We start from the raw sequence: 26,371 nt of genomic DNA, 5'->3' as shown, positions 1-26,371 counted from the left end.
CTCTAAAGAACCATTATAATGTTGGTGATCAAACCATATGTGACATTGTAAAAAATAAAGGGAAGCTATTAGATTTAAAATGGACATCATAAAAAATAAAGGAAAGCATCGTATTGGACACACGGGTAGTGCATGGTAAGTTTTTTGTTTTGGGTAACTGAATCAGTGGATACGGGGCACAACTGTACTAAGTCAGTGTTTCTCAACCTTTTCGTTGCTTCGAAACACTTTTAAAGATGCTAAAATAGGAAGTTATTTCTCTTCGGTATATTTAATAATTATTATTAAATTATTTATTATTTGTTATTTGTTTAAAATGCTTTTAATATGTCTTTTTTGAATAAACATTAAATAAATTTAAAAGAAAATATGTAAAAAATTAACATAACTACAATTAATTTTCATTATAAAATTCTGATTTATAAATTTTTTGGCTAAATTTAGAACAGGGTGCAACTCCAGTGGAAAAAAAGGTTAGGTTAGTTATGCCACCAATTTGGGACAGATTCAACCAATTAATGATTAGTAATGATTAGCACTACAGTGAAAGAAAGGCTAGGTTATGTTATGCCACTAATTCGGAACAGATTCAAGCATTCTGGAGTGTGCACCCTGTTGTAAAGATTTTACCTTTCTTTTTTTTTTCTTTTTTTTTTTAAATTTTCATTTTCCTCGGCATACAGGTTGAGAAACACTGCATTAAGTAATTCACAGAACCATGAAAACTTAACAGCAAATGCTTCACTGTGCTTCAGCATTATTGCTTTAGTTGCTAATGCGCCAATAAAACCCAATTCACTGTGCTTCATGTTGGTTGACGCGTGAAGAAATAAATATAGAAATAAAGAATTTCTATATTTAAAAAACAAAAGGTATTAAGTGGGAAAAGGTCATTATAATAATACATTACAAAATGTAGAGGCGCCTCCGTAGCCAGGTGGGATGGAGCAGCAGTGCGTAGCATGCGCTTCTTGATTAGACCGGGGTTCGAGCCCGTCACCACCAAATACGGAGGATGCGGAAAGGTTAAGGAATGACCACCGCATATCCTGGAGCAATATGGCCTTAGTTGCTAATGCTCCTAAAAACCAAACAACAACAACAAAATGTAGAGTTCAAATTGGGACTTCAGAAACAAAACCTAGTGCAGGGGAAAACTTCTAATGTGGGAATTTCTCATCAGAGAGAGAGAGAGAGAGAGAGCAAGAGCTTTAGGAAGAACACTATTCTTTTTGAGCCAACAGTGTTTATAAAAATTTAAATTATAATACAAGGCAGAATAAGAGAGATTAGATTATATCATAATTCTAATCTTTGTAGATTTTGGTGTAATAGCATTCATAACATTAAACAAAATAACCTTTAAGAACTGTATTTAATTTTTAGTTATTTAATCCTATTTAGGCCATGAGTTTTTCAATGAAAAGTCCTGTTTAGGAATACCTCGTATCTTGTGAGGATGAATTAAAAGCAGAATGTCAACTTTGCCACCTCAATTTCACAAGCAGGGAAAACTCCAAAATTATGTACAACAAAATCTATGACGTTACAAGGATACTTTAAGAAGACAATTCCTTATAGTTTTGAGCCTGTGGAGACTAAAAATTTAAAATAAAAGCTTATTGAAATTATTGCTGTATACTGCCAACCATTTTTAGTAGTTGAAAACAAAGGATTTTTTAGATTTGTTTAAGCTATTAATCCTAGATACAAAGTTCCTTCTAGAAAACGTGTTACTGAAAAACATTTTCAAGCTATTAATCCTAGATACAAAGTTCCTTCTAGAAAACATATTACCACAAAACATTTTCCCGAATTATATTCTTCTGTGCAAAAAAAAAAGGTTATATTATTAAATGTGCACAAAGAATGTTATATTATTAAATGTGCTCCTTCTGTACCTTATGCATCAGACATTTGGACATGCAGAAACAACCAGAAGTCTTTTTTTTAAAGTTTGACAATATGGCGGATTAATGATGAATTTACCTGTGTTTCTGCTTTATTGCTTGTGGGAGATTTCTGGCTCTCGCTCAGCTAACAACATAGTAAATCTGATTGAAGAAATATTTATAGAATGGAAAATCAGTAAAGAAAAGTGTCATGCAATTGTTATTGACAATGGAACAAACATGGTGAAGGCTATGAGTGATTTAGGAATCACAAGCATACAACGTTCTGTTCACATCCTTCTGTTGTATGTTCAGAAAGTAATTTTTAAGTGCAGCGATAGTGGACCACTTTCATCATTCTTCTTCAGCCAAAGATAAACTGCATGACTTGCAGGAGATTTTGGTACTGCCTTGCCATGTACTTATACAAGATGTTCAAACAAGATGAACTAGCAGTTATTACTTGTTAAAAAGGCTGCTTGAACAAAAGAAAGCCTTAATACTGTACTTTGTAGATAAAAATACCAACATAGCAAGACTTAGTAACAACCAATGATTGCTTGGAAAGTAAATAGTTCATTTGCTGGTACCTGCTGAAAAAATAACTAAACTTGATGTGCCTTAAGAGTGCAAATATTTCTTTTGTGATACCTGCGTAAAGCTCCTATCATTCTATTCCAGAGCAAATGCTGAAATTGGTGTGCATACAATGAAAGCTGAGATGCAAATGGAAATTCAGAGACATTATTCCATTGCCAAATTTCTAGATCCAAGGTTTAAGGACAAATTTTTCTCAAGTGATTGTATGAAGCAGCAAGTGCATGCAAAAATATTAGAAATAAAAATATAAGTGAGGGCAACAATATTAAATCTGCTTCTGAAAATATTCAGGAATCATCTTCAAGCAGTACACAAAGGTTCAGTTTGTGGAATTGCTTCAATGAAACTGTCACCACCATCAACCAAAATGTTCAAGTCCAGGAGTTGAAGAAAAGTCTTTATCTTAGTCAGTTAGTATTAGAGAGATAGGAAAGCTTAATAACTTGGTGACAACGTCACCATCAGCAGTATCCTATACTTGCAGAGATATCCAAAAAAATATTTTGCTCCTCTACTGACATCAGTTGAAAGCGAATGGCTATTTAGCATTGCAAATGTGCAGTATAGCAACTGCAGAAGCAGTCTAGCAACTGGCAGTGCTGAGAAATTATTGTGCCTGCACTATAATGTGAAACTTAATTTTACTAGTAAAATTTTTAATAATAAAATGATAATAATAATTAATTATTATTATTATTATTTTTTTGATAAAATTTCATAATTTATTCTTGTATCCCAGAAGTTTATTCTGTGATGGTGATATTCGGCTTTGGCCGGATATTGATTTTAACATTTGGCCTTTCGGCATTCAACCAAATTGTTTATTTGTTGCACCTCTAATTTCCTGTCAATGGAAAATGATTACTAATATGTATGTGGAATGAAAGGGTGGATGAAAGAACAGATCCTTGGAACTGCAATATTAGTTAAGATGTTGGAAGTCAGAAAGATTGGTAATCCAATTGCAAAAGTCAGAAAGCATACCACATATTGGAAACCTGCTTAGATGATCTTAATGCAAAGTCTTAGAAGTGTTAAGAGTAACTGCACCAGTTCCTCCAAGCTTTTCCATTGAATTTGCCCAATAAAAAATAATACAATCAGAAATAACTAGACTTCAGATTATATGCAGTTGCATATGAACAGGTACTGGACCATTTATCCAGCAAGCTTGGGACCTGGAGGTGACCCGGTTTTCTGGTTTTCTGGACCAAGGCTTAATATATACTTAAAATATAAAATAAACAATGAAAAGTAAAGAAAGAAATTGTATTTAACACATACAAATTAATACACTTCTAAAGCAGGGTCTTAATCAATATTAATCCACTAATCTTCATCTGAAGACACAACATCTAAGGTGACAGGTACAGAAAGAGCAAAGCACAGGTATTGGAGGTTTCAGGTTGAGGCTCAGGCTCACTTGAAAGTTTCAGGTTGAGGCTCAGGCTCACTTGAAAGTTTCAGGTTGATCTTTGGAAATATGTCCTGTAGATTTTGTTGTTTCATATAGTTTGGGTTTTTTTTAATGAAAACTCTTGTATTTTATACATCCACATTATATGCTGCTTACTGATGATTCTCTTTATCTCCATTCCCCGAATAATTTCCTCAATCAGGCTGATGCACCTATCTATAGACACTTTCTCTTCTTCTTTCAGTGCACACTGTCATCACCATCGTCATCATCACTCTCATCTGATTTGTTCATATCTACAATTTCACTATCAGTGAGTTGGAGCACAACTGGAGCATCACCATCAATGTTTATACACTCTTGTATAGCCCCTTCATTGAGTGACTTGGCTACTTCACATGACAAACCTTTTGCATATTCCAATAAATTACTACGCTGACAGTGGTAGAGAATGAAAAGGACCTGGGGGTAATTGTGCAGGCAGATATGAAGTTCTCTGAGCAGTGCAGACGAGCTGCAAGAGTAGCTCATGGTGTCTTGTCAATGATATACAGGAATTTTTCTAGCAAGGATAGGGATGTGATTATTCCCTTGTATAAGGCATTGGTCAGGCCACACCTTGAGTACTATACAGGTCTGGAGGCCTCATTTCAAGAAGGATGTAGAGCTGCTGGAACGAGTACAGAGAAGGGCAACAAGATTAGTGAATGGAACAAAGGGTTGCTCTTACGAAGAAAGGCTTAAGTTTTGCAAATTACAGAGTCTGGAGACTAGGCATCGGCGAGGTGATCTGATAGAGGTGTATAAGGCTTTGAATGGCTTGAACATGCTCAATGCCGATGGGATTCTTCCTCTTGCTCAGAATAATCACCTGAGAGGGCATAAATTCAAATTGAGGAAGGATGGATGTCGGATAGATGTGTGGAAATTTGCCTTTAGCCAGCGGGCAGTTGGTTTGTGGAATAGACTTCCATCACTTGTTGTTGAAGTTGATAGCCTAAACAAATTTAAGGCTCAGCTGGACAGGTATTTCGAACGAACAGAGGGGTGAAATGGGAGTAGTGGTTGTGTTTTTTTTTTTTGTTTTTTTTTTGGCTGATTCTGAATAAGCTTGCTTTCTTGCATCATATGCCTCTACTAATGCTAAATTCTTCACTATTTCTTCCTCACCAGACATATGAAAACCACAAAATCAGGTTCATCATCATCACCATCAAGAAATAAGTTAGATGGCCATAGTTTATGCCAGCTGTTTATCAAAGTATCCCTGGGTACATTGTCCCAGGACTTTGCTGTACTCCAAAGCTCATCTTTAACATTAAATTCTTTCTGAAATTCTTTTATCCCTGTACCTTCTTCCTTTGTAGAAAAGAAATTTTAGAAAATGCTAAACATTTCTGCACTTGAATGCACAAAGAATGCCTTGGTCTAAAGGCTGAATTAACGAATTACAATTGGGATGCAAGTAAAAGCATAATTATCCTTGACTAGAACTTCAGCAGAAGGGTGTGCAGAACAATTATCAAGCACTAAAATAATTTTGCAGTCATCACAGTTTTACAATGAACCATAGCATGAGGCACAGAGTTCTTTAGAAACCAATCAGTGAAAATCTATCCAAGCTCACTTATTTGCCTTATAAATCACAGGAAACACCGTGACTCCCTTAAATGCCCTAGGATTCTGACTTTTCCCAACAGTGAGTAATTTGTACTTGTGGTGCCGGCTGCATTGGAACATGCAAGAATCGTAAGTCATTCCCTGGAATCCTTATACCCTGATGGTGCTGACTCATCTGGTGTTACATACGATATCCTTGGTATGTAATGCCAGAATAAAGAAGTTTCATCTGCATTATACGCACGTTCAGCTGACAGTCCCTCATCAGAAACCAACTTGGCAAATTCATCTAAATACGCCTCTGCAGCATTGTGGTCTGCAGAAGCCTTTTCTCCACAAATGTTCAGCTTTCGAATGCCGTGCAATTTAAATTTAAATCTGTTGAACCACCCAGATGAATATTCACATGGAGTTGTCAAATTTTTAATTCCTCGTGAAAAAGTTTAGCTTGGGCCATTATAATGGAATGATCGAGTGGAAACTTTTCACTCCTGTGCTGCCTAATCTATTCAAGCAACACTCTGTCCATTTCTGTACTCTTTGATTGGTGTAAAGTTTTTCACTTGTCCATTAATTTAGGCACATCACTGTCACCATAGAATTTAAAGTATCTGTTCCTTCTGTTTCTTGATATCATAGATAGTAGATGTACCAACACCATACTCCTCGCTCAAACGCTGCACTGATCACCTTTATTGAGTCTCATAAGTAACTCTACTTTCTTTAATATACTGAGTACAAAATGTTTCCTTTTAGACATGATATTAAATGAAAATTATAATAAATAGGGACAAATAATCACATAAATGTAGAGGGGCAAGTGTACACAGCAGCTGTCATACTGAAACTGACGGGCGATTGATTGCTAGGATTCACGCTTGCTATATTTCGCACCTGCACGTTGTCAAAAAAAGCCCGCCAGTTTCAAAAATAGCTGGTTTTCTGGAAGCCAGATAAATGGTCCGGTACCTGTACAAGCAGTACTATATATTCCTTAACTAGATCATGTTTTCAAATGTTGATCTCAGAACTACATAAGTCACTGTATTGCAATTAAATTAGCATGGGAAAATTTTTAAAATCGGCGTGGGAAACGTTTTAATGCTATTTTACTATTTGTTGTCAAGTTATCGACTACATCAGATGAAATGTTTTCGTTAAACATGCCAAAAATTAAATCTGTCATAAAACTTTGCATGGAATCATGGAATGTCAGTCATGGAAAAGATTTTGCTATAGATGGTATTATTGTGTTCTGTGTTGCTTGCGAAAGCAATGTTCTATGCAAGAAAAAATTCCAGATCGACCAACAATATGTGAAAACAGCATCGTACATTATGGCCAAGCAAAGCAAAAGCAGGGAAAATTTTTAAGAGCACTCACTTTTAACCAAACCATGTACTTAAAAAGAATAGAGAAGTGATTTTTCAAAGGATTTATGTCTTTCCCTGGTAAGCAGCAATTTTTCTTTCAATAAATTAAAAAACAAATCTTCAAGCCATTTTTTGAAAAAAAAAAAAAAAGTGTAAATCAATATTTCGGACAAATCTACCTGGAGAAAGAATTACCTTAACATTATTTATTACAATATTATTTGTGAAGATTTTAGAGAAATCTACATTTGCATGTCCATCAGCAAAAAGACAGACAATTTGTGGCTACTATATTTGCACATTTTATATGTGGAAAATTACATGCAGAACTATCGCCTCCATATTTACTTGCTTGTAAGAGCTTTGAAAGGGTGAATCACCATACAATAGCAAGATTTTTGTAATGATTCTTTGCAGTTATTATGGCCCAATTGATCCATTACAAAAGAGTGCATTTTTGTTAGTGACACTGCTTCGTATATGGTAAAAGCTGCTTCTGCATTACAGCTTTTCTATCCAAAACAGATTCATGTTACTTGCTTAATTCATGACTTACATAGGTTTGCAGAGGCAATTCGGGAGAATTTTAGTGAAATTAACAAACTTAAGAATAGGAACAGGTGCATGTATACTTGAATGTACACCAATGCTAGGAGTTTCGCAAATAAATTTGATGAATTTCAGGTGTTGGTCAAAATATCAAAGACAGATATTGTTGGGATATCAGAAATGTGGTGGCACACAGATATAAGGAATGCAGAAATTGAATTTGGGGAGTACAACATGTACAGGAAGGATAGACAGGATAGGAATGGAGGAGGGGTTGTGCTCTTAGTTAGGAAACACATAAAATCCAAGAAAGTACAGCCAGTCAACATGGGTGGACTGAGAAGTGTTGAGTCAGTTTGGTGTGACATAAGCACTGGGAAAGCAAAATTGAGAGTAGGAGTGTGTTATAGGCCTAATGACTGATGAGTATAATAAACAACTATAGAAAGAAATAGTGGGCCATTAAATCAGTGTGTGTGTTATTCCACCATATACAATAGTATTGTATATGGGGGATTTTAATTTCCCAGATATTGACTGGAATTTGTGGGTTGGTCACACAATTTTTTTTCAACATTGACCTGTACTTGTTGAGTAAATCCGCAGATCTCTTACTTTTAATGTCATTAGTTCTAACGTATACAACAATATCACCTTTTGTGCACTTAAAAGATGATATCTGCTCTGCAACATCATCAACTTTAGCCCCTGGCAAACATACACTGGTCCTGTTCCACCTATCCTTCTTGCATAGTATATTCTCCATCTCCCTGACAATAGTCACCAACAATAACTAGTTCCTGTGGGACCAGTGCATTCAGCATTGAAGATTGCCTCTGTGTTGCCTGATGCAAAAGAGTGAGCTCTGCCATTGACTGGGCAGCTGACAGCTTGATGTGTCCCTCATATTAATTTGTTTGAGGGCATTTACCCTACACCTCAAGCTCTCATAAACGCACATCAGAATACTGAGTTGGTGCCTAATTTCTTGACACTCTAGGCGTCTAGCACACACAAAGATATCCTCCTTGGCTAGAGCATGGCCTGTTTTAGAAAGTTCAGCAAACATTTCACATTTTGCACATTTTGTGAAACTGTGATGCATTGGAGAATCGCTGCCTTCATTTCTCCCCCGAATCACAGCACTTTTGCTAGTCTCTGATCTTTGTTTCACAGCTCTAGTCTGGGTCATGATTTCCGTTTAAATACAATTTAATTAACAATGAAATTTAATAAGATTAATAAATATTTTTGATTAATTGATAATACTATACTAAGCTAAGAGATTTCTAATACAATGCTTCGTATTACGTTATCTAGTTGTACGTTATACGTTACGCTATCAGTTCGAGATATATACGTTACGCTATTTCTTATCGGTCATTGTACACTAGCAAGACTTCTTGGATTTATTGGATGACTGTTTTCTACAGCAGAATGTTTGAGGGGCATCCAGAGGGAGTAATACTCTTGATCTGATTATCAGATGATTATTCATGCATTAAGAATTTGCAGATAAAGGAACCACTGGGTGACAGTGAACACAATTTACTGATATGGGAATTACTTAAAGATGTAACTACCATTAAGGCTAAAGGGAAGGGCTTTTGCTTTCGTAAAGGTTGACTACAGGGGTCTCAGACAGTTTTTAAATTCTGTACAGTGGGATCACTGTACAGAATTTAAAAACGTTACGAACGTTGAATTCTAAATGGGAAACGTTCAGGGACTTAATCTTGGAGGCTACTAAGCTTTTCATTCCAACTAAGAAATACTGTTCAAGGTTCAGGCTTAAATGGAAGTCAGATAAATTAATGAGGCTCGTGGCAGAGAAAAAAAATGTATGAGATGCATATAAATTATCAGGTGATACAGAAGCCTCTGGCAGATATAAGCTTGTCTGTAATCAAGTCACAAAGGAGGTTAGGCAGGCGAAGTCAGATTACTAGAAATCTTTCTAGTAATCTGCAAAGAGTTCTTTACTTATGTAAACTCTAGAAGGAAGGGTATGAATCAGATTGGTCTACTGAATATAGATGGTTCAATTGTTGATGATCCTGCTCAGGTAGCTACCAAACTAAGTATTTTGCATCTACATTCACACATGAGAAATTATTCAGAGAGTGGAATGCCAGAGGTGAATTAAACTTTGGCAGTGATCTAGATGATTTTGTAATAACCAAGAGAAAAGTGGAGGAGAAATTGTTGAAAATAAACATAAGAAAGGCACCTGGGGTGGATGGGATCTATCCAGTTATATTAGAGGAGGCAGCAAAGGAAGTAAGCAAACCATAATTATGAGAGCTTCCTTGGACTGGGGTAATTGTACAGTCAAATATGAAGTTTGCTGAGCAGTGCAGACGGACTGCTACGGCAGGTCGTGGAGTCTGGTCAATGATATATAGAAATTTTGCTAGCAGGGACAGGGAAATGATTATCCCGTTGTACAAGGCAATAGTCAGGCCATACCTGGAGTACTGTGTACAGATCTGGAGGCCTTATTTTAAGAAGGATGTAGAGTTGCTAGAACGAGTACAAAGAAGGGCAACAAGATTGGTGAGGGGAACAAAGGGGTGCTCTTACCAAGAAAGGCTTAAGTTCTGCAAACTGCAGCGCCTGGAGAGTAGGCATCTATGAGGTGATCTGATCTGAAGTGTATAAGGCCTAAAAATGGGTTGAGCAAGCTGAATGCTGATGAGATTCTGCCTCTTGCTCAGATTAAGAACCTGAGGGGGTATAGATTCAAATTGAAGAAAGACAGTTGTAGAATAGATGTGCAGAAATTTGCCTTTAGCCAGCAGGTGGTTGATTGGTGGAAGAGACTACCATCTTTTGTTGTGGAAGTTGATAGCCTAAATAAATTTAAGGCTGTGAGCTGGACAGGCATTTGGAACAAACAGACAGGTGAAATGGGAGGGTTTTTTTTTTTTTTTTTTTTGGCTGATGCTGCCTAAGCTTGCTTTCTTGCAACATATGTCTCTACTAATGCTAATTAGCAAGGCTTTTGTGGATTTATTGGATGATTGTTTTATATAGCAGCATGTTTGAGAGGCAGCTAGAGGAAATAATAATTTTGATCTGATTATCAGCAGTGATTATTCATGCTTTAAGAATCTGCAGATAAAGGAACCACTAGGTGGCAGTGATCAGTGTGCTAAAGTGGGATTCACTCAAAGAGATAACTATCAACATGGGTAAAGGAAAGGGTTTTTGCTTTTGTAAAGGCGACTACGGTGGTCTGAGACAGTATTTAAATTCTAAATGGTGGGACTAACTGATGATGTTATCAACAACAAATTCAAAATGGAAATCATTCAAAGAATTGATCTTGGAAGCTACTAGGCTTTTCATACCAACTAAGAAATACTCTTCAAAGGTTAGGCCTAAATGGATTTCAGATGAACTAATGAGACATGTGACAGAGAAAAAAAATGCATGGGATACGTATAAATTAACAGGTGACGTGGAAGCGTATGATAGAGATAAGCTGGTCTGTAACCAAATCACAAAGAAGGTTAGGCAGGGAGAAGACAGATTATGATAAATCTTTGGCAAAAGATGCAAAGAAAAACAGCAGAGTTCTTTACTTATGTAAACTCTAGAAGGAAGGGGTTGAATCAGATTGGTCTACTGGATATCGATGGTTCAATTGTTGATGATTGCTCAGGTAGCTAACAAATTGAGTATTTTGCATCTACATTCACAAACGAGAAGTTATTCAGGGAGGGGAATGCCAGAGGTGAATTAAATTCCGGCAGTGAGCTAGATGATTTTGTAATAACTGAGAGCAAAGTGGAGGAGAAATTGTTGAAAATAAAAATAAGAAAGGCACCTGTGGTGGATGGGATCTATCCAGTTATATTAAAGGAGGCAGCAAAGGAAGTAAGCAAACCCTAAGCCATAATTATGAGAGGTTCCTTGGACTCAGGAAAGGTACCCATGGACTGGAGATATGCAAATGTGACCCCAATTCACAGAGGAGGATCGAAGGGCAACACAAGTAATTACAGGACTGTTAGTTTAATTTCTGTTCCAGGAAAATTGATGGAGGCACTGGTTAAAGAAGCACTGCAGAATCATCTAGACAAGACTTCAGTTATAGCTCGGACACAGCATGAGTTTATTAAGGGGAAGTCTTGTCTGACAATATGATTGGATACTACGATGTGGTCACAAAGGAACTGGATGCAAAGAATAATTTTGATATCATATATTTGGATCTTAGAAAGGCTTTTGATACTGTTGCACATGGAAGACTGCTGCACAAATTGGAGCAGTGTGGCATTGGAGGCAAATTGCTGCTATGGATAAAGGGCTGAGTGGGAGAAGACAGAGTGGTAATCAATGGACACTGCTCTTCGTGGACTAATGTTATTAGTGGAGTCCCTTGGGGTTCAGTATTGGGTCCATTGTTGTTTTCTGTATTTATTAATAATATTGATGATGGTGTATCAGGCTTAATGTCTAAGTTTGCTGATGATACGAAGGTAGGCAGGGTTGTTAATGAAACTAATGACAGTACTCTGCTCAACTTTTCTAGATCCTGTTGCAGCAGCATATTGTTATTAGTGTTGTTAACAACCCTGCCTACCTTCGTACACAACTGAAGTTTAACATTGGCAAATGTAAAGTACTGCATATGGGAAGCAGTAACCCCAGAGTAATGTATCAACTGTGTGGTACTACATTGACAGCGGTAGAGAATGAAAAGGACCTGGGGGGTAATTGTGCAGTCAGATATGAAGTTTTCTGAACAGCGCAGACGGTTTGCAAGAGTAGCTCACGGTGTCTTGTCAATGATATACAGGAATTTTTCTAGCAGGGATAAGGAGGTGATTATTCCCTTGTATACGGCAATGATCAGGCCACCTTGAGTATTGTATACAGGTCTGGAGGCCCCATTTTAAGAAGGATATGGAGCTGCTGGAACAAGTACAGAGAAGGGCAGTAAAACTGGTGAGGGAAAGAAAGGGGTGCTCTTATGAAGAAAAGTGTAAGTTTTGCAAATTACAGTGTCTGGAGACTAGGCACCTGTGAGGTGATCTGATTGAGGCATATAAGGCCTTGAATGGTTTGAGCATTCTTAATGCCAATAGGATTCTTCCTCTTGCTCAGAATAATCGCTTGAGAGGGCATAAATTCAGATTGAGGAAAGACAGTTGTAGGATAGATGTGCGGAAGTTTGCCTTTAGCCAGCGGATGATTGATTGAACTTCCATCTGTTGTTGTAGACGTCAATAGCTTAAATAGATTCAAGGCAGAACTATACAAACATTTGGCACAAGTGGATGAGTGAAATGAGAAGGGGTTTTTTTTTTTTTGGCTGATACTGTATAAGCTTGCTTTCTTACATCATATGTCTATGCTAATGCTGATTTTGTCATAGTGTCTTCAAGTTAATAACTTACAGAAATATGCTACCTACTCTTCCCCCCACAAGCCACCTTCTCACAAAATGGGGAGCAAGGTTACAAATGGCATCGTTTTATGCTAAAATTTTTGAATCAGTAAAAGGATTTGTTGATTCTTTAGTTGGTACACATTCAACAGCTATTGATGGTGCTAAGGCAGTGTTTTCTGATACTTGGACTAGAAAACATTTATTTCTCATCGAGAGCCATTTCAGCTGGTTACTAGTTGTATTGTTGTACTTGAAATGTGTTGACTATTGTTGCATAGTGCAGTTTGAGAGATTCAATTGCAAAGGTTTAATTGCAAATTTGTACCATGCCTGTAGGCAAAGGAGAAGAAATAAGAAACAAATACAATAATATTTTTGAAAAGAACTCAATTTCAAACTTTAAGGAAAATTTATTAATTTATAAATGGGAAAGGAAATGAACTGCCATTTGAAGTAGAGGTTTCAAAAGCTCGCATTTTTTAAATCCAGCCTGGTCACCTCTGCAGAAGTAGAAAGGTCATTCTCTGCATATAAAATGATCTTGGACAATAAATGCCACAAATTTTCAATGGACCACTTTTAGAAATATATTACTGTATATTGTAGCAAAAATTATTCCTCGTGTGAGTTTGAAAGGGAAAACTTTTCATAAACTGTTAATTTTAATATGTTAAATTTAAAGAAATTGTGGTTCAATTAATTGTAATACACAAGTAATAAATGTAAAAATTAGCGTGTGTGTGTGTGTATATATATATATATATATATATATATATATATATATATTAACATTTTGTGCATTTTAGTATGTTTACATGCATATTTGGCTTGTTTTTTAGTGTATGTAGTCTGATGTTTAGCTTAACAGTAGATCACCAGCATTAAATGTCACACACGTGCAAATAATCCAGTGCATGAAAAAACCTGTTAAGAACTACTGTCTCTCATAATCAGAATGAGAGGGTTCAAAAGCCTTCACTAATCTAGTTTCAACAAAATTATTATCAATTTCCTACAGGTAAAAAGAAATAACTTCAAACGCAATAACTATTTTTGAAAGAAATTAAATTTTATTTTGCTTCCGTGATGCTTTAGTTCACTTGCTTGTTTAATAATTTTGTATATAGTAGAATTTTTAATTACCAAACTATCATTAGCTTGTCCTTTAGATTATTTATAAATATAAATGTCTTCATCTTGTCCACAATGTATGCAATGTGGCAGTAAAAAGAGAATGTTCACTACATCTTCCTTGATATTCCCACTACCTTTGATTCAGTTTCTGTTGATCATCTATCTCTGCTCTAGAACTATTACTCCATCTCAGGACCACTGCTGAATGTAGTTTACCACACTTTATGATTGTACTTTCATCTTCTTTAAGAAATCCACTATCTTTATTCTTAAAAGCTTACACCTATCCCAAGGAGGAGCCCTCTCGGCTGTACTCTTTTCTTTCAAGTCACTTCTTCAGCCCTTGTGCTGATCACATATTTTTGGCTTTACCAGTCCCTTCTAGTAATATCAGCCTTTCCAAACACATCATATATGACTCAACAACTTATTGTTGACTCCTGGGTTATATTGAACTTATTGGTTTGCCTGTCAACCCCTCAAACACCCAGTTCCTGCCATTTGCTCTTTCTGTGATCTCATCTCTTGTACAAGTTAGAATCCAATCTGAAGTAATTCCCTATGTAAGCCAAATTAAATTTTGATGTGTACATCTGGATTCTAAGCTTCTCATCTGTCCATTGCACAAAACTTTGTGCTACCACTTTAACATCATTTTGTTTTATCAAGTTCAACCTCATTCTTATTCATAATCTGAACACCTCACTTCCTCTTTGTATAACTAACTTCTTCATTTCGAATCTTCCCTTCATTTATTTTCCTCATCAGGTGATTAAATGCCAAACTTGTATTTCGTATTGTGCTGCCTTGACATCAGCTGTACTGATAATTTGCAATTGTGCCTGTTACTGTTTTGTGTTTCTGATTGCTGGCCAAGGTGACTTCCTCAAATCTAGGATCTTTTTTAGTGGCAAATTCCACCCATCGCTACCAGAACAAGTCCATCTCTCCAATCTAAAGAGATTTTATTCTTCCTTTCTCAACATCTCAGTCAAGTGAGCCACTTATATCAATCTTGACTTTGTCTGGCTTTATGAGAAAGTGTATAGAAAAAGTACCTTAGACTCAATGATATCAAACTTCTAATTTTAGCAGATCTGTTCTCTCTCCTGTTTCATTAATTTTTTTTGCATTTTTATTTTATTCCTTTGTTAAAGCCTCTCTTGCCTATTTTATATGTGACACCCCCTCCCCAACTTGTCTGTACTGAGGTATTACTATTACCCATAATTTTTTGTTGGCAATAAATGATTTTATATATAAAAAGTGATGTAAATTCATTTCAATAGTATAATTCATTAATTTCCTAAGATATAAATAAATTTCTCCTTTCAGACTTTGAAACAGATCCTTCTACACATCCAACTGCAGGACCCCTTTTTATGCAACGATCAAGGAGTGATGTGAGAAGTGAGTTTCCTATAAATATTTCCATTTGATGATATTAAGATGTTAATTTGCTTAATTCAATTAATAAACTGTAAAGTGACTTCTGTGGCGAATGCTGAAATGGAAATTTTTGAAAATAGAGGATATGCTATTTAATATATTTTGTTTATTTCCCTAAAAAATTTCTTTAATTCTCTTCACCTTTGAGTAATGCAGAGTGTATTAAGTTTGGGGTTGCTGAAGTCGTCAGGTGTGAATGGACCAGATAGCCATGTCAAAGGTTATTGCCCTCTTCTTGCTGGACCAGTAGGGTGCATTAGTGCTTTGAAGTGTTCTTTATTTGTAGTGAAATGCTGGGCAATTTGACTGCCTTACACACACACACACACCTCCACAACCCCCCACACCCACAGAGATAGAGAGAGAGAGCGCACGCAGTGCCATTTGTGAAAATAAGACTTGTCTTATTTTCACAATTACAAGTTTCCGTAATTCGATTAATAATCCCAAAACCAATTTACTCTAAATTGAGTTTGAACTTTTTCCACTTTTTGGCTTCTCGTATATTGTTAGCCCGGAAAGCCCATGGTGGCCTGTCGAAGCTTTATTGAACAATAGCCTGTAGAGATAGGGAGGTAATAATCCCACTGGATAAGGCAATTTTAAGGCTTGGAATACTGTGTCCAGGTATGGAGGCCTAGTCTGAAAAAAAAAAAAAAAGACATTGAACTTTTTGAGAGGTTCCAAAAACAGGCAACTTGCATGGTGAGAACAGCAAAAAAAAAAAAAAAAAAAGGACAACCATGGACATTCATACAAGGAAAGACTTTGTAGGCCACAGAGCTTGGCAACTAGGCATTGTAGAGGGGACCTGATTTAGGTTTATAAAGTTCTGAGTGGGGAATTAGTAAAGTGAATGAAGATAATTTTCATGGTTATAATGAATTCCAGAACTATTTAGCCAGAGAGCATTGATTATTGGAACAAGTTATCTCTACAGGTAGTTACGGCTGATAATTTTAAGAAATTCATGGGTCAGCTGGATTGTTACCTTCATGAGGAAGGAAACAAAATTTGTTTATTTTCTTATCCAAAGGTGTGTTTTTTTTTTTTTTTTTTTTATGCTAGTGCAGCAAAAACCTGTGGCTTCCTTGCACTATATGACTAATACTAATCATCACTGAGTTAGTTACTGAAATGATGGAGCTTACTTACACATTTTCTTTTGGAAAGTGTAGTTGTAGTGTAACATTGGAGAATTTTAGCAATTTTTTATAGTGCGATAAACGAAAAGAGTCTTTTCTGATACAAAATTTGTTTGCTGAGCTTATGGATAAAGAAGTACATAATTCCCGTGTATGTTTGCTACAATGCCCAGCAGTGGCTGAAAATAAATTTCATTTTTTAATGTAATCATTGTAGAGAACCTTCTTAGAGAGGATTCCGACTTCAGTTAATTGATAAACTTCTTGGTGTTTTGTGTGGATTGATAGATTTCTCAGTGCATAAAAGAAACATTAAATTTTGCTTAAACTAATTACATTCTGCACATTCTGGAACATTTTTGCATTCCTTCCTCAGTGGTGAATTAAATTAATTTATTAAACATAGATTTCTGTATTATGACATAAAGGTCAGTTAAATAACACTTCTATATATAAGCCTGAAAAAATACATTACACTGCTCATTACATCTGTACTTGCCTGGACAAAGAATATTCGTTCTTTAAGTAGTGACACTAAATAGGCTAAACATTTTTTATATGGACACAGACAAGACTTAAGTTTTTTGTTTTATTTATTCCTTTGTTCACGTATAAGACTGTTGAGTGTAGCTCTTATAGAAAGTATTTTACTTCAGTTTAAATTTTAGTCTCTGAAGGTACATAGAGAGGTACTGATAATTTATTTTAGGTTATTGGAAAGGCAGTTAATTCTGAATTAGTAGCACAGATAAATGTCCAAATTCATTTGAAAGTTACCTGCAATCATCATGCCCTTTTCAAGACTACATTAATAGTATGTATGGGCTTGCCATTCATTTCATCAAATAACTAATGTCCAGACGTCATTAAAACCATTGAAAATTAATAAGGGCTGAGAAGTTGTATTTTACAATGAAAAAATGTAGCATGTAAGTGTTTTTAAACAAAAGCCCAGGTCTTCCTTGCACCACACAGCTAATACTAATAAGCTTTTGATATTGTTGCAAATAAAAGACTGCTGTACAAATTGGAATGATGTGGCATTAAAGAAAAGTTACTGCTCTAGATAGAGGAATGGTTGAACAGGAAAAGTGTGTATTAATGGACACTGCTCTTCATAGACTATTGTTATTGGCAGAGTTCATTGCTGGGCCCATTGTTGTTTTCTGTATTTATTAATGATATTGATGAAGGCATGTCAGGCTTAATGTCTAAATTTGCAGATGATACAAAGGTTGGCAGTGTTAATAACAGTAATCAGGGTAAGCTACCACAACAAAGTCTAGAAGAATTAGGCAGATGGACTGAGATAGCAGTTGAGGTTTAACTTTGACAAATACAAGGTACTGTATGGGTAACAGTAATCCCAGAGTAACATACCAACTGCGTGTTTCTAAACTTAGGGTAGTGGAAAATGAAAAAGACCCCAGAGGTAATTGTGCAGTCAGATATGAACTTCTCTGAGAAGTACAGACAGGCTATCAGGACAGCTGATCACTTGATCTTACTACTCACCTCCTTATCCCTGCTAGCCATCAGAATTGATGGCTAGCTGGGATAAGAAGGTGATTATCCACTGTATAAGGCAGCAGTTAAGCAGCATCTTGAGTATTGCATACAGGTCTGAAGACCTCTTAGGAAGGATGTAGATCTGCTGGAATGGGTGCAAAGAAGGGCAACAAGATTAGTGAAGGGAACAAAGGGGTGGCCTTACTAAGGAAGGCTTCAGTTCTGCAAATTGTGACATCTCTAGACTAGGCACCTGGCGCCTCCGTAGCCAGGTGGGCAGGAGCAGCAGTGCATAGCACACGCTTCTTGATTAGACTGGGATTCGAGCCCGTGACCACCAAATATGGAGGATGCAGAAAAGTCAGGGAATGACCACCGCATATCCCTGGAGCAATATGGCCTTAGTTGCTAATGCTCCTAAAAACCAAATAACAAACAGACAGACTAGGTGTCTGCATGGTGATCTGATTGAGATGTTTAAAGCTTTAAATGGAATGAGCAAGTTCAGTTCTGATAGCATTCTTCCTCTTGGTCAGACTACACATGAGGGACATAAATTCAAATTGAGGAAGGATGGTTACAGGATAAATAAATAGAAGTTTCTCATTAGCCAGCAGGTGGTCGATCAATTGTTGGAACAAACTTCAATCTGTTGTTGTTGGAGATGGGCAGTTTGAATAAATTCAAGGAAGGACTAGAGAAATTATTGTAGGGATAGACAGGTGATGTGGGAAGGTGGGGTTTTTTTTTTTTTTTTTTGGTTGATGCTTTATAAGTTTCCTTTCTTGCATCATTTGCCCTTACTAATACTTTTATTCTGCTTACTGCACTACTTAAGTTACATAAATTGTTGTATTTTTATTTATTACTAAATGAATTGCAGCTAATCAAAATCTTGAACAAATATGTTTTGTAGAAAATATACTGGTTCAGCCTCTTTCATGTACATTTAATTAGGTTTTTATAATATTGCAAGGGCGCCTCCGTAGCCAGGTGGGAAGGAGCAGCAGTGTTGTAGCACACGCTTCTTGATTAGACTGGGGTTCGAGCCTGTCACCACCAAATACGGAGGATGTGGAAAGGTCAGGGAATGACCACCGCATATCCTGGTGCAATATGGCTTAGTTGCTAATGCTCCTAAAAAAAAAAAAAATAATAATAATAATAACATTGCAAAATCTGTTATAATGTCCAAAATCCAGCATTTTTGGTATATGGAGATCACCTGAAGTATTTTGAAATATTCCAGTTTTTGGGTATGAATGAACATGAAATGCCAAAATTAGTGCTTGGATAAAAGAACACATAGCATAGTTAGCATAGATGTTTACTTTTTGATAATTCTTCTACATGATTAAATATAACTTTCAGGTCCCTTCCTCTCCACGTTTGACACCACTTTGCATCTCAGGGGCCGTCTGACATGAACATACCACTTTGCATCTGTGGAAAAGCTTTCCACAACTATCAGGACACCTTCAATTACCTTGAAAGCCATGCCGAAAAAAAAAAAAAAACCTCCATAGAAAAGAAAAAAACGATTTTAATTTTTTTCAGTTTTCAGAAAAATACACATACAGTCGGTCCTCGTATAACACGTGTTTACATTACACGAATTCGATCATACACGATTTATAAATAGGGGAACGTTATCTTATATAACACGAACCGAATTCGCTTATGCACGATTCGCCTTTGTGTTTACAAGAAATGGCAGTCGAACGTGGAATCACCCCAACCGAACGCAACAAGATAGGAATGAAGAAGATTCTGAAAATGTATTTATGTTTTTTATATCAGTGAAGGGGAAACACATTTCACCATAATAACGTAAAAACCAACACAATTCCAGCTATTGGTATAATCGCAAATGCAATTAGATCGAGTTTTCTACCAGTTTATAACAGATTCCACTAGCAGAAACGAAACTGGAAATTGTTTTTATTGTTTTATGGTAGTAACCCCCAGAAATGTGCTTTAGTAAAATGTGAGGTGTTAATAGCATATCTCGGCCTTTACGGTGTTGTTTATTCAGTTGCTATACGTGCGCAGCTTTGTTTATGTGTATTAAGCTTGCCTCCTCGTTTTGTAATTGCGCTTTATTCCCTAAAAATGAGTAAAATACTTAGAAGGTGTGAAAAGGAAGCATCCTGGCGAAGACACTGCAGATTCAGAGAGAGAGAAAAAAAGCAATATCGATAAACAGAGGCGGACTGGGTCAAAAATTCTTACCCGGGAAAATTTAGTGGGCTCATACTACGGTTTATGGCCAAAATCACACCGGCCTCCGGGATTTCCCGGGTAAGGCTTATGGCCAGTCCGCCTCTGTCGATATAGAAAAAAATATGAAATTGTGAAACGCTTTGAGCGAAATGAAAGACCATGTGATATTGCACGAGCTACAGACCTAAATGAGGCAACGCCGAGAATTACAAAGAATGCGGAGAAAATAAAAACAACTTTCATAGCAGGAACAACTCAAAGTGTAATTAAAATCCATTGGATTAAGACAAGAATTGGAAGAGATGGAACGGTTGTCACCTGTTTGGATAGAAAATCAAACAAAAAACAAGTTTGCTTACGATAGAAGCAAAAGCATTAGCAATATTTTGTTACGTAATAGTCTTAATAAAATACGTAAGTATTTTATTACGACTATTTTATTTAATATAATAAATTTTTTACGAATAAAATACGTATTTTATTCGTAAAAAATACTTTTTTAATATTAAAAAATACTAAAAATACTTTATTCTAATATATTATATTTTTTATTACGTATTTTAATCGTTATAAAATACGTAAGTATTTTATAACGATTAAAATTACCCGATTATTTATTGTGTTTGGTAATGTTTTGGTTCCAAATGTGTGTTCAATCTTGGGTGGTCGGCACCTAACCCCACTTTTCCCATAGGGCCTGTTGTTTATATTGCACGATTTTGCATTGCACGAGGGTTTCTAGGAACACAACTATCGTGCTATACGAGGACAGACTGTACCTGTACTTGTATCATCAGCCAATTGTACTTTCATTGGATGAAAGTGGAAATTGCAGATGAAATTTTCAGGTATCTGAAATGTTCAGATACCTTTAACACAGCAGGATGTTTTACTCAATAAAATATTGAAAGCTATGCAGTACATAATTAGAAATGCAAGAATGACAAATATGGCTGAAATAAAATCCCTGCTAAAAGCTGCTTTTTTTTTTTTTTTTTTTTTTTTATGAAAACCCCAAACACGAAAGGTATCAAATCCTATAGTACTTAGTACCGTGCATGGGTTGAAGGAGAAGTATGGGGGGGGGGGGGTGCCGCTTGCTGTGATCGATCAATGAAATTTTGTTCTGTGAAATTTTTTACTTCCAGGGCAATGCAAGTGATATGATCCAGAAATAATACTCCCTCATTTTAGAAAAAAAACAGTAAAGATTTAAATAATATAAAGATTAGTAAAAAAAATTAATATTAATAAAGGTTAATTTTTAAAGGAAATAAATGCACAAAATAGCAACTCTTAACTTAAATAGATTAATAAATGTAAACGTAAAAAAAACTGCAGCCATTATCAACCCACTGCAGGATGGAAGCCTCCTCAACAATTCATGGTGAGGGGAAATGGACCATAATCTGCCATGCTGGTCCAGTGCGGGTTGGCAGATCGACCATATTTAGCAGTCAGGGGCTTGAACTCCGGTCTACTCAAAGAGCGTGCGCTACTGCACTCCCGCCCCTGACCACTCGGCTACGGAGGCACCCTTCCTTATTAACAATTTAGTAAAGGCTGCCTTTTTTCCATTAACAACAATTATTAAAGACCAGTAAGAGATGAGTACAAAGATATGGCATGAACATCATATAGGTTGATAGATGGCAAACTGATCATAGCACAGCATATCATGGCAAATTTTTTGTTATCATAAGGTTTTTTTTTTTTTTTTTACATGTCAGGGAGGCAATGTACATGAAGTTGATTTCAAAACATTTTAATCTCATAAAAATTCATGTTTTATTAATTGACTAATAAAACTAGTATTAGTTTTCTCAAAAAAAACTAACTGTGCTAACAAAGTATTGGTCATATTTGTGTTGAACACCACAAAATTCATATGGATAACGTTTTTTATATGGGGGAAGCAGGTTTTTGTTGGCCAACGTAATTTTAAAGGAATCTAAAGGTCAAAATTTTATTTATATATTGGATTGAATTAAGTTTCATTCAATATATTAATATATTGAATTAAGTATACATAAATGGATGTGAAAGTTACACAAAGTGCCAGTAACTAGAAGGGTGAGAAAAGTAGAAAAAGAAGTGGATTTGTGAAAGGTGAAAGAATGTTAATATCCTAGAGGTTTTGATGAATTAAGAAAATTATGGGCTGAATTACCAAGCCAATATAAAGTGGGGAAACTGTAAAGTAAAATTAGTACATCAAAATACTAATAAAATGAAAATGGTATAGCTGGCAAATGTTTCCCCCCATATCTGAATATGGGGGGAAACATTTTTAGTAAATAGTCTAATATAGGTAATGCAAAAATGCTTGATCTGATATCAGCTGAAATAAATATTGATACATGATCAGGTGTTTCATTAGGGGAATACACCTGACCATGTATCAGGAACTGCATTTCTATACTTGTCCGTAGTAGTAGAAGAAAAGTGAAAGGCCAAAAAACAACGAAAATGAAATTAGCACTTTCTAATACAGTATGAACAAGATAGTCCCAACGCAGTTTAATTTATTTAGGTAAAAATAAGTATCAAGTTGGGATAAAAAAAGTCAATATGTTTAATATATATGTGTAGAATTTAGTATAAGATTTAATTTTGATTTTGTATAGATAGGAAATCAATGTATTTTAAAAATGAATTTAGAACAAGCAAATGGTATAAGGGTGAGATTTTAAATTGGAAATGGGAAAGGGGAAAAGGAGTATTTTAAATAAATAACTATATAATATCGGTGTAAATACACCATAGTTAACCCATATATTTGAGCTACGATTGTAGCGTAGAAGGCATCGTTTTAAATGTATCTCATAATGTGGTTGCCTTCACAACAAGATAGCTACTATTGAATTACTTCAAATAAATAACGCTTCTCTAGTAGAGAAGACTACTGTTATTTATTTTCAGCAGTACCACCACCCAGACGATCGTTTCGAAGCTTTTTGGCTTCGTCATCAGTGGGCGGGCAGGTACCCAGGTAGTACAACAAGCCATCTCAGTTGCGAAGTTATATCCACATTATGAGAGATGCCAGAAGGGTGTGGTGGTAATGTATTTGGAAAATTAAATGCACTAGGCATAATCCTTATGGGTTTTGATAATTAACTATATAATATCGGTGTAAATACACCATAGTTAACCCATATATTTGAGCTACGATTGTAGCGTAGAAGGCATCGTTTTAAATGTATCTCATAATGTGGTTGCCTTCACAACAAGATAGCTACTATTGAATTACTTCAAATAAATAACGCTTCTCTAGTAGAGAAGACTACTGTTATTTATTTTCAGCAGTACCACCACCCAGACGATTGTTTCGAAGCTTTTTGGCTTCGTCATCAGTGGGCGGGCAGGTACCCAGGTAGTACAACAAGCCATAAGGATTATGCCTAGTGCATTTAATTTTCCAAATACATTACCACCACACCCTTCTGGCATCTCTCATAATGTGGATATAACTTCGCAACTGAGATGGCTTGTTGTACTACCTGGGTACCTGCCCGCCCACTGATGACGAAGCCAAAAAGCTTCGAAACGATCGTCTGGGTGGTGGTACTGCTGAAAATAAATAACAGTAGTCTTCTCTACTAGAGAAGCGTTATTTATTTGAAGTAATTCAATAGTAGCTATCTTGTTGTGAAGGCAACCACATTATGAGATACATTTAAAACGATGCCTTCTACGCTACAATCGTAGCTCAAATATATGGGTTAACTATGGTGTATTTACACCGATATTATATAGTTAATTATCAAAACCCATAAGGATTATGCCTAGTGCATTTAATTTTCCAAATTTAAATAAATAAAGACGAAAAATAGCAATAGAAGTAGGATAGTAGGAAAGTTTGTGTCACCCTCGTATTATCATACTTTCAGTTTCATTTTAGATTCGTGTCTCGGCATGTTTCGACACATTGTTCCTTTCAATACAAGCATTTGCTCCCTTTTATAATAACACTTACGAATGCCAGAGCCCTTACTATAAGGTTGGGCTTCACAACCCCAGCAAACTTAGTGTTATTTAATATCTTTTTCTGTGCTTTTTATCTTTTGCTGTCTAATTCTAAAGTTCTTCTCGTTCGTTAAACTATTATATAATACGAGGGTGACACAAACGTTCCTACTATCCTACTTCTATTGCTATTTTTAGTCCTTTTCTATTTAAAATACTCCTTTTCCCTTCCCCATCCTAAATTTAATATCTCATCCTTATAGCATTTGCTTGTTCTAAATCCATTTTTAAAATACATTTTCCTTTCTATACAAAATTAAATCCTACACTAAATTCTACATATTTATTATTAAACATATTGATATTAACCATTTTTATCCCAACTTGATACTTATTTTTACCTAAATAGATTTCACTGTGTTGGGACTACCTTGTCCATACTGTATTAGAAAGTGCTAATTTCATTTTTGTTGCTTTTTTTTGCCTTGCACTTTTCTTCTGCTTACTATGGACACATATAGAAACGCAGTTCCTGATACATGGTCAGGTTTAGTCCCTTTTCTTTTTCTTCTTTTTCTACTTTCCTCACCATTCTAGTTTTTAACTTTCACATCCATTTATAAATACTTAATTCAATATATTAATATAATATATATAATGTATGTATACAACAAACCAATTTTACATTCATTTGCTGTAATAACAATTAATTAATAAAAGTAGTACTTGATGTAGTATTGAGTAACACATTCAATGGTCACTTCAGTTCAGTGTTTAAAAACATTGCATACTGAAATATTAAATAGGGATTTCACTGAACTTATGGAAGATTTTAATAGTTACTAAAATTGCGAAAATATTCATATTTAGTTATTCAAAATTTTTTGAAATTTAAGAAGGAAAGCATGTAAATGATATATTCCTAGTTCTGAAAAGTATAGTTTTGTTTTTCTTATGGAGAAATAGCTTGTTATATAAAACTAGACAATATTAGATCTAAGTAACTAGAGAAACTGTGTGTTAAATTTACCCATTGTTTGCCTGAAATTATTTTGCTTCCCTATAAAATGTAATAAATCTGATCTCTATTTTTGTTTTTTTTAATGAGCAGACTGTAGAGAGAAACGAAGAAGTCAAAGTAATGTAAGTATTGTTTAAATGCTAATTTTGTACTTCAGTTTTATATATTTAGCACTGAACTTTGTGCCTTGGATTTAATAATTAGAACAGTTCTGGAATACCCAATTTTTTTTTTTTTTTTTAAAGACTTTTATTTTAAAAAAAAAATGTGTTGTGACTAATTAAATAATTTTTTGTTAATAGCCACCTCAGTATTATTGAGGATACCTTAAAGGTTCAGGGAAACTGCTAGTTGGGGGGGGGGGATGTGGGTAATACTGACACGCATTTATCTGATAATATTGGTCAAAGTAACTCTTGCACATACCTTAAGAGTTCTTATCTGTTACCCCAACTGGACGTTATTATCTAGATGTTCTGGGGGCAGAAACATTTCACGTGAGCGGGTAGCTAATGCCAGGGAAGAGAGCCTAAAAAACTTCAAGGGTTGTGTTAGGGTTGTTAAATATACAAGAACAGTAAGTCTTAATTGTTTATACAGTAATGTTAGACGTGTCGTCAATAAAATGAGCAAATTCGAACTGCTGGTTAAAACAAGTAATGCGGACATAATAGGGCTTACAGAGACATGGTGCCACCCAGAAATTGGGGATGACGAGTTTCAGTACGGCTTGTATAATGTATTTAGGAAGGATAGGGTAGATAGAAGGGGTGGTGGGGTAATGCTTCTTATCAGAAGCAGCCCGAGTGTGACAATAGCTTTCCCAGATTCAGACGTTTCACATGCTAGTATAGAATCTGTATGATGTGAGATAGTTGGAAACAAAGGTATAATGCGAGTGGGAGTAATCTACAGACCAGGTAATTGTGAAGATTATGACGAAAGCCTCTACATGCAAATGGAATGGGCAAGTAAGTGTCAATGTCTTATTATGGGTGATTTCAATTTGCCTCTAATTGATTGAAGTAAATGGGAAGGAAACTCAACATGGGGAACAAAATTTTGAAAT

At 35.6% G+C, this 26,371-nt stretch overlaps 1 protein-coding gene across 1 annotated transcript in view; it reads left to right on the top strand.

Moving 5' to 3' along the window:
• The window catches only part of CycY (cyclin Y), a 96,053-nt gene that overhangs the window by 2,408 nt on the left and 67,274 nt on the right, over positions 1 to 26,371 (top strand). Inside the window, exons 2-3 of the mRNA XM_090385576.1 lie at positions 15,322 to 15,396; positions 25,393 to 25,424. Coding sequence (XP_090241702.1) covers positions 15,322 to 15,396; positions 25,393 to 25,424 — 107 coding nt within the window. The remainder of the gene's footprint in view (positions 1 to 15,321; positions 15,397 to 25,392; positions 25,425 to 26,371) is intronic.

This window comes from Mastigoproctus giganteus, chromosome 1 (genome assembly GCF_048544385.1).
Source record: "Mastigoproctus giganteus isolate SK-2022 chromosome 1, ASM4854438v1, whole genome shotgun sequence".
Lineage (NCBI taxonomy): Eukaryota > Metazoa > Arthropoda > Arachnida > Uropygi > Thelyphonidae > Mastigoproctus > Mastigoproctus giganteus.
Note: the sequence above shows the minus strand (reverse complement) of the source record. Positions and strands in the feature narration are given on the sequence as shown.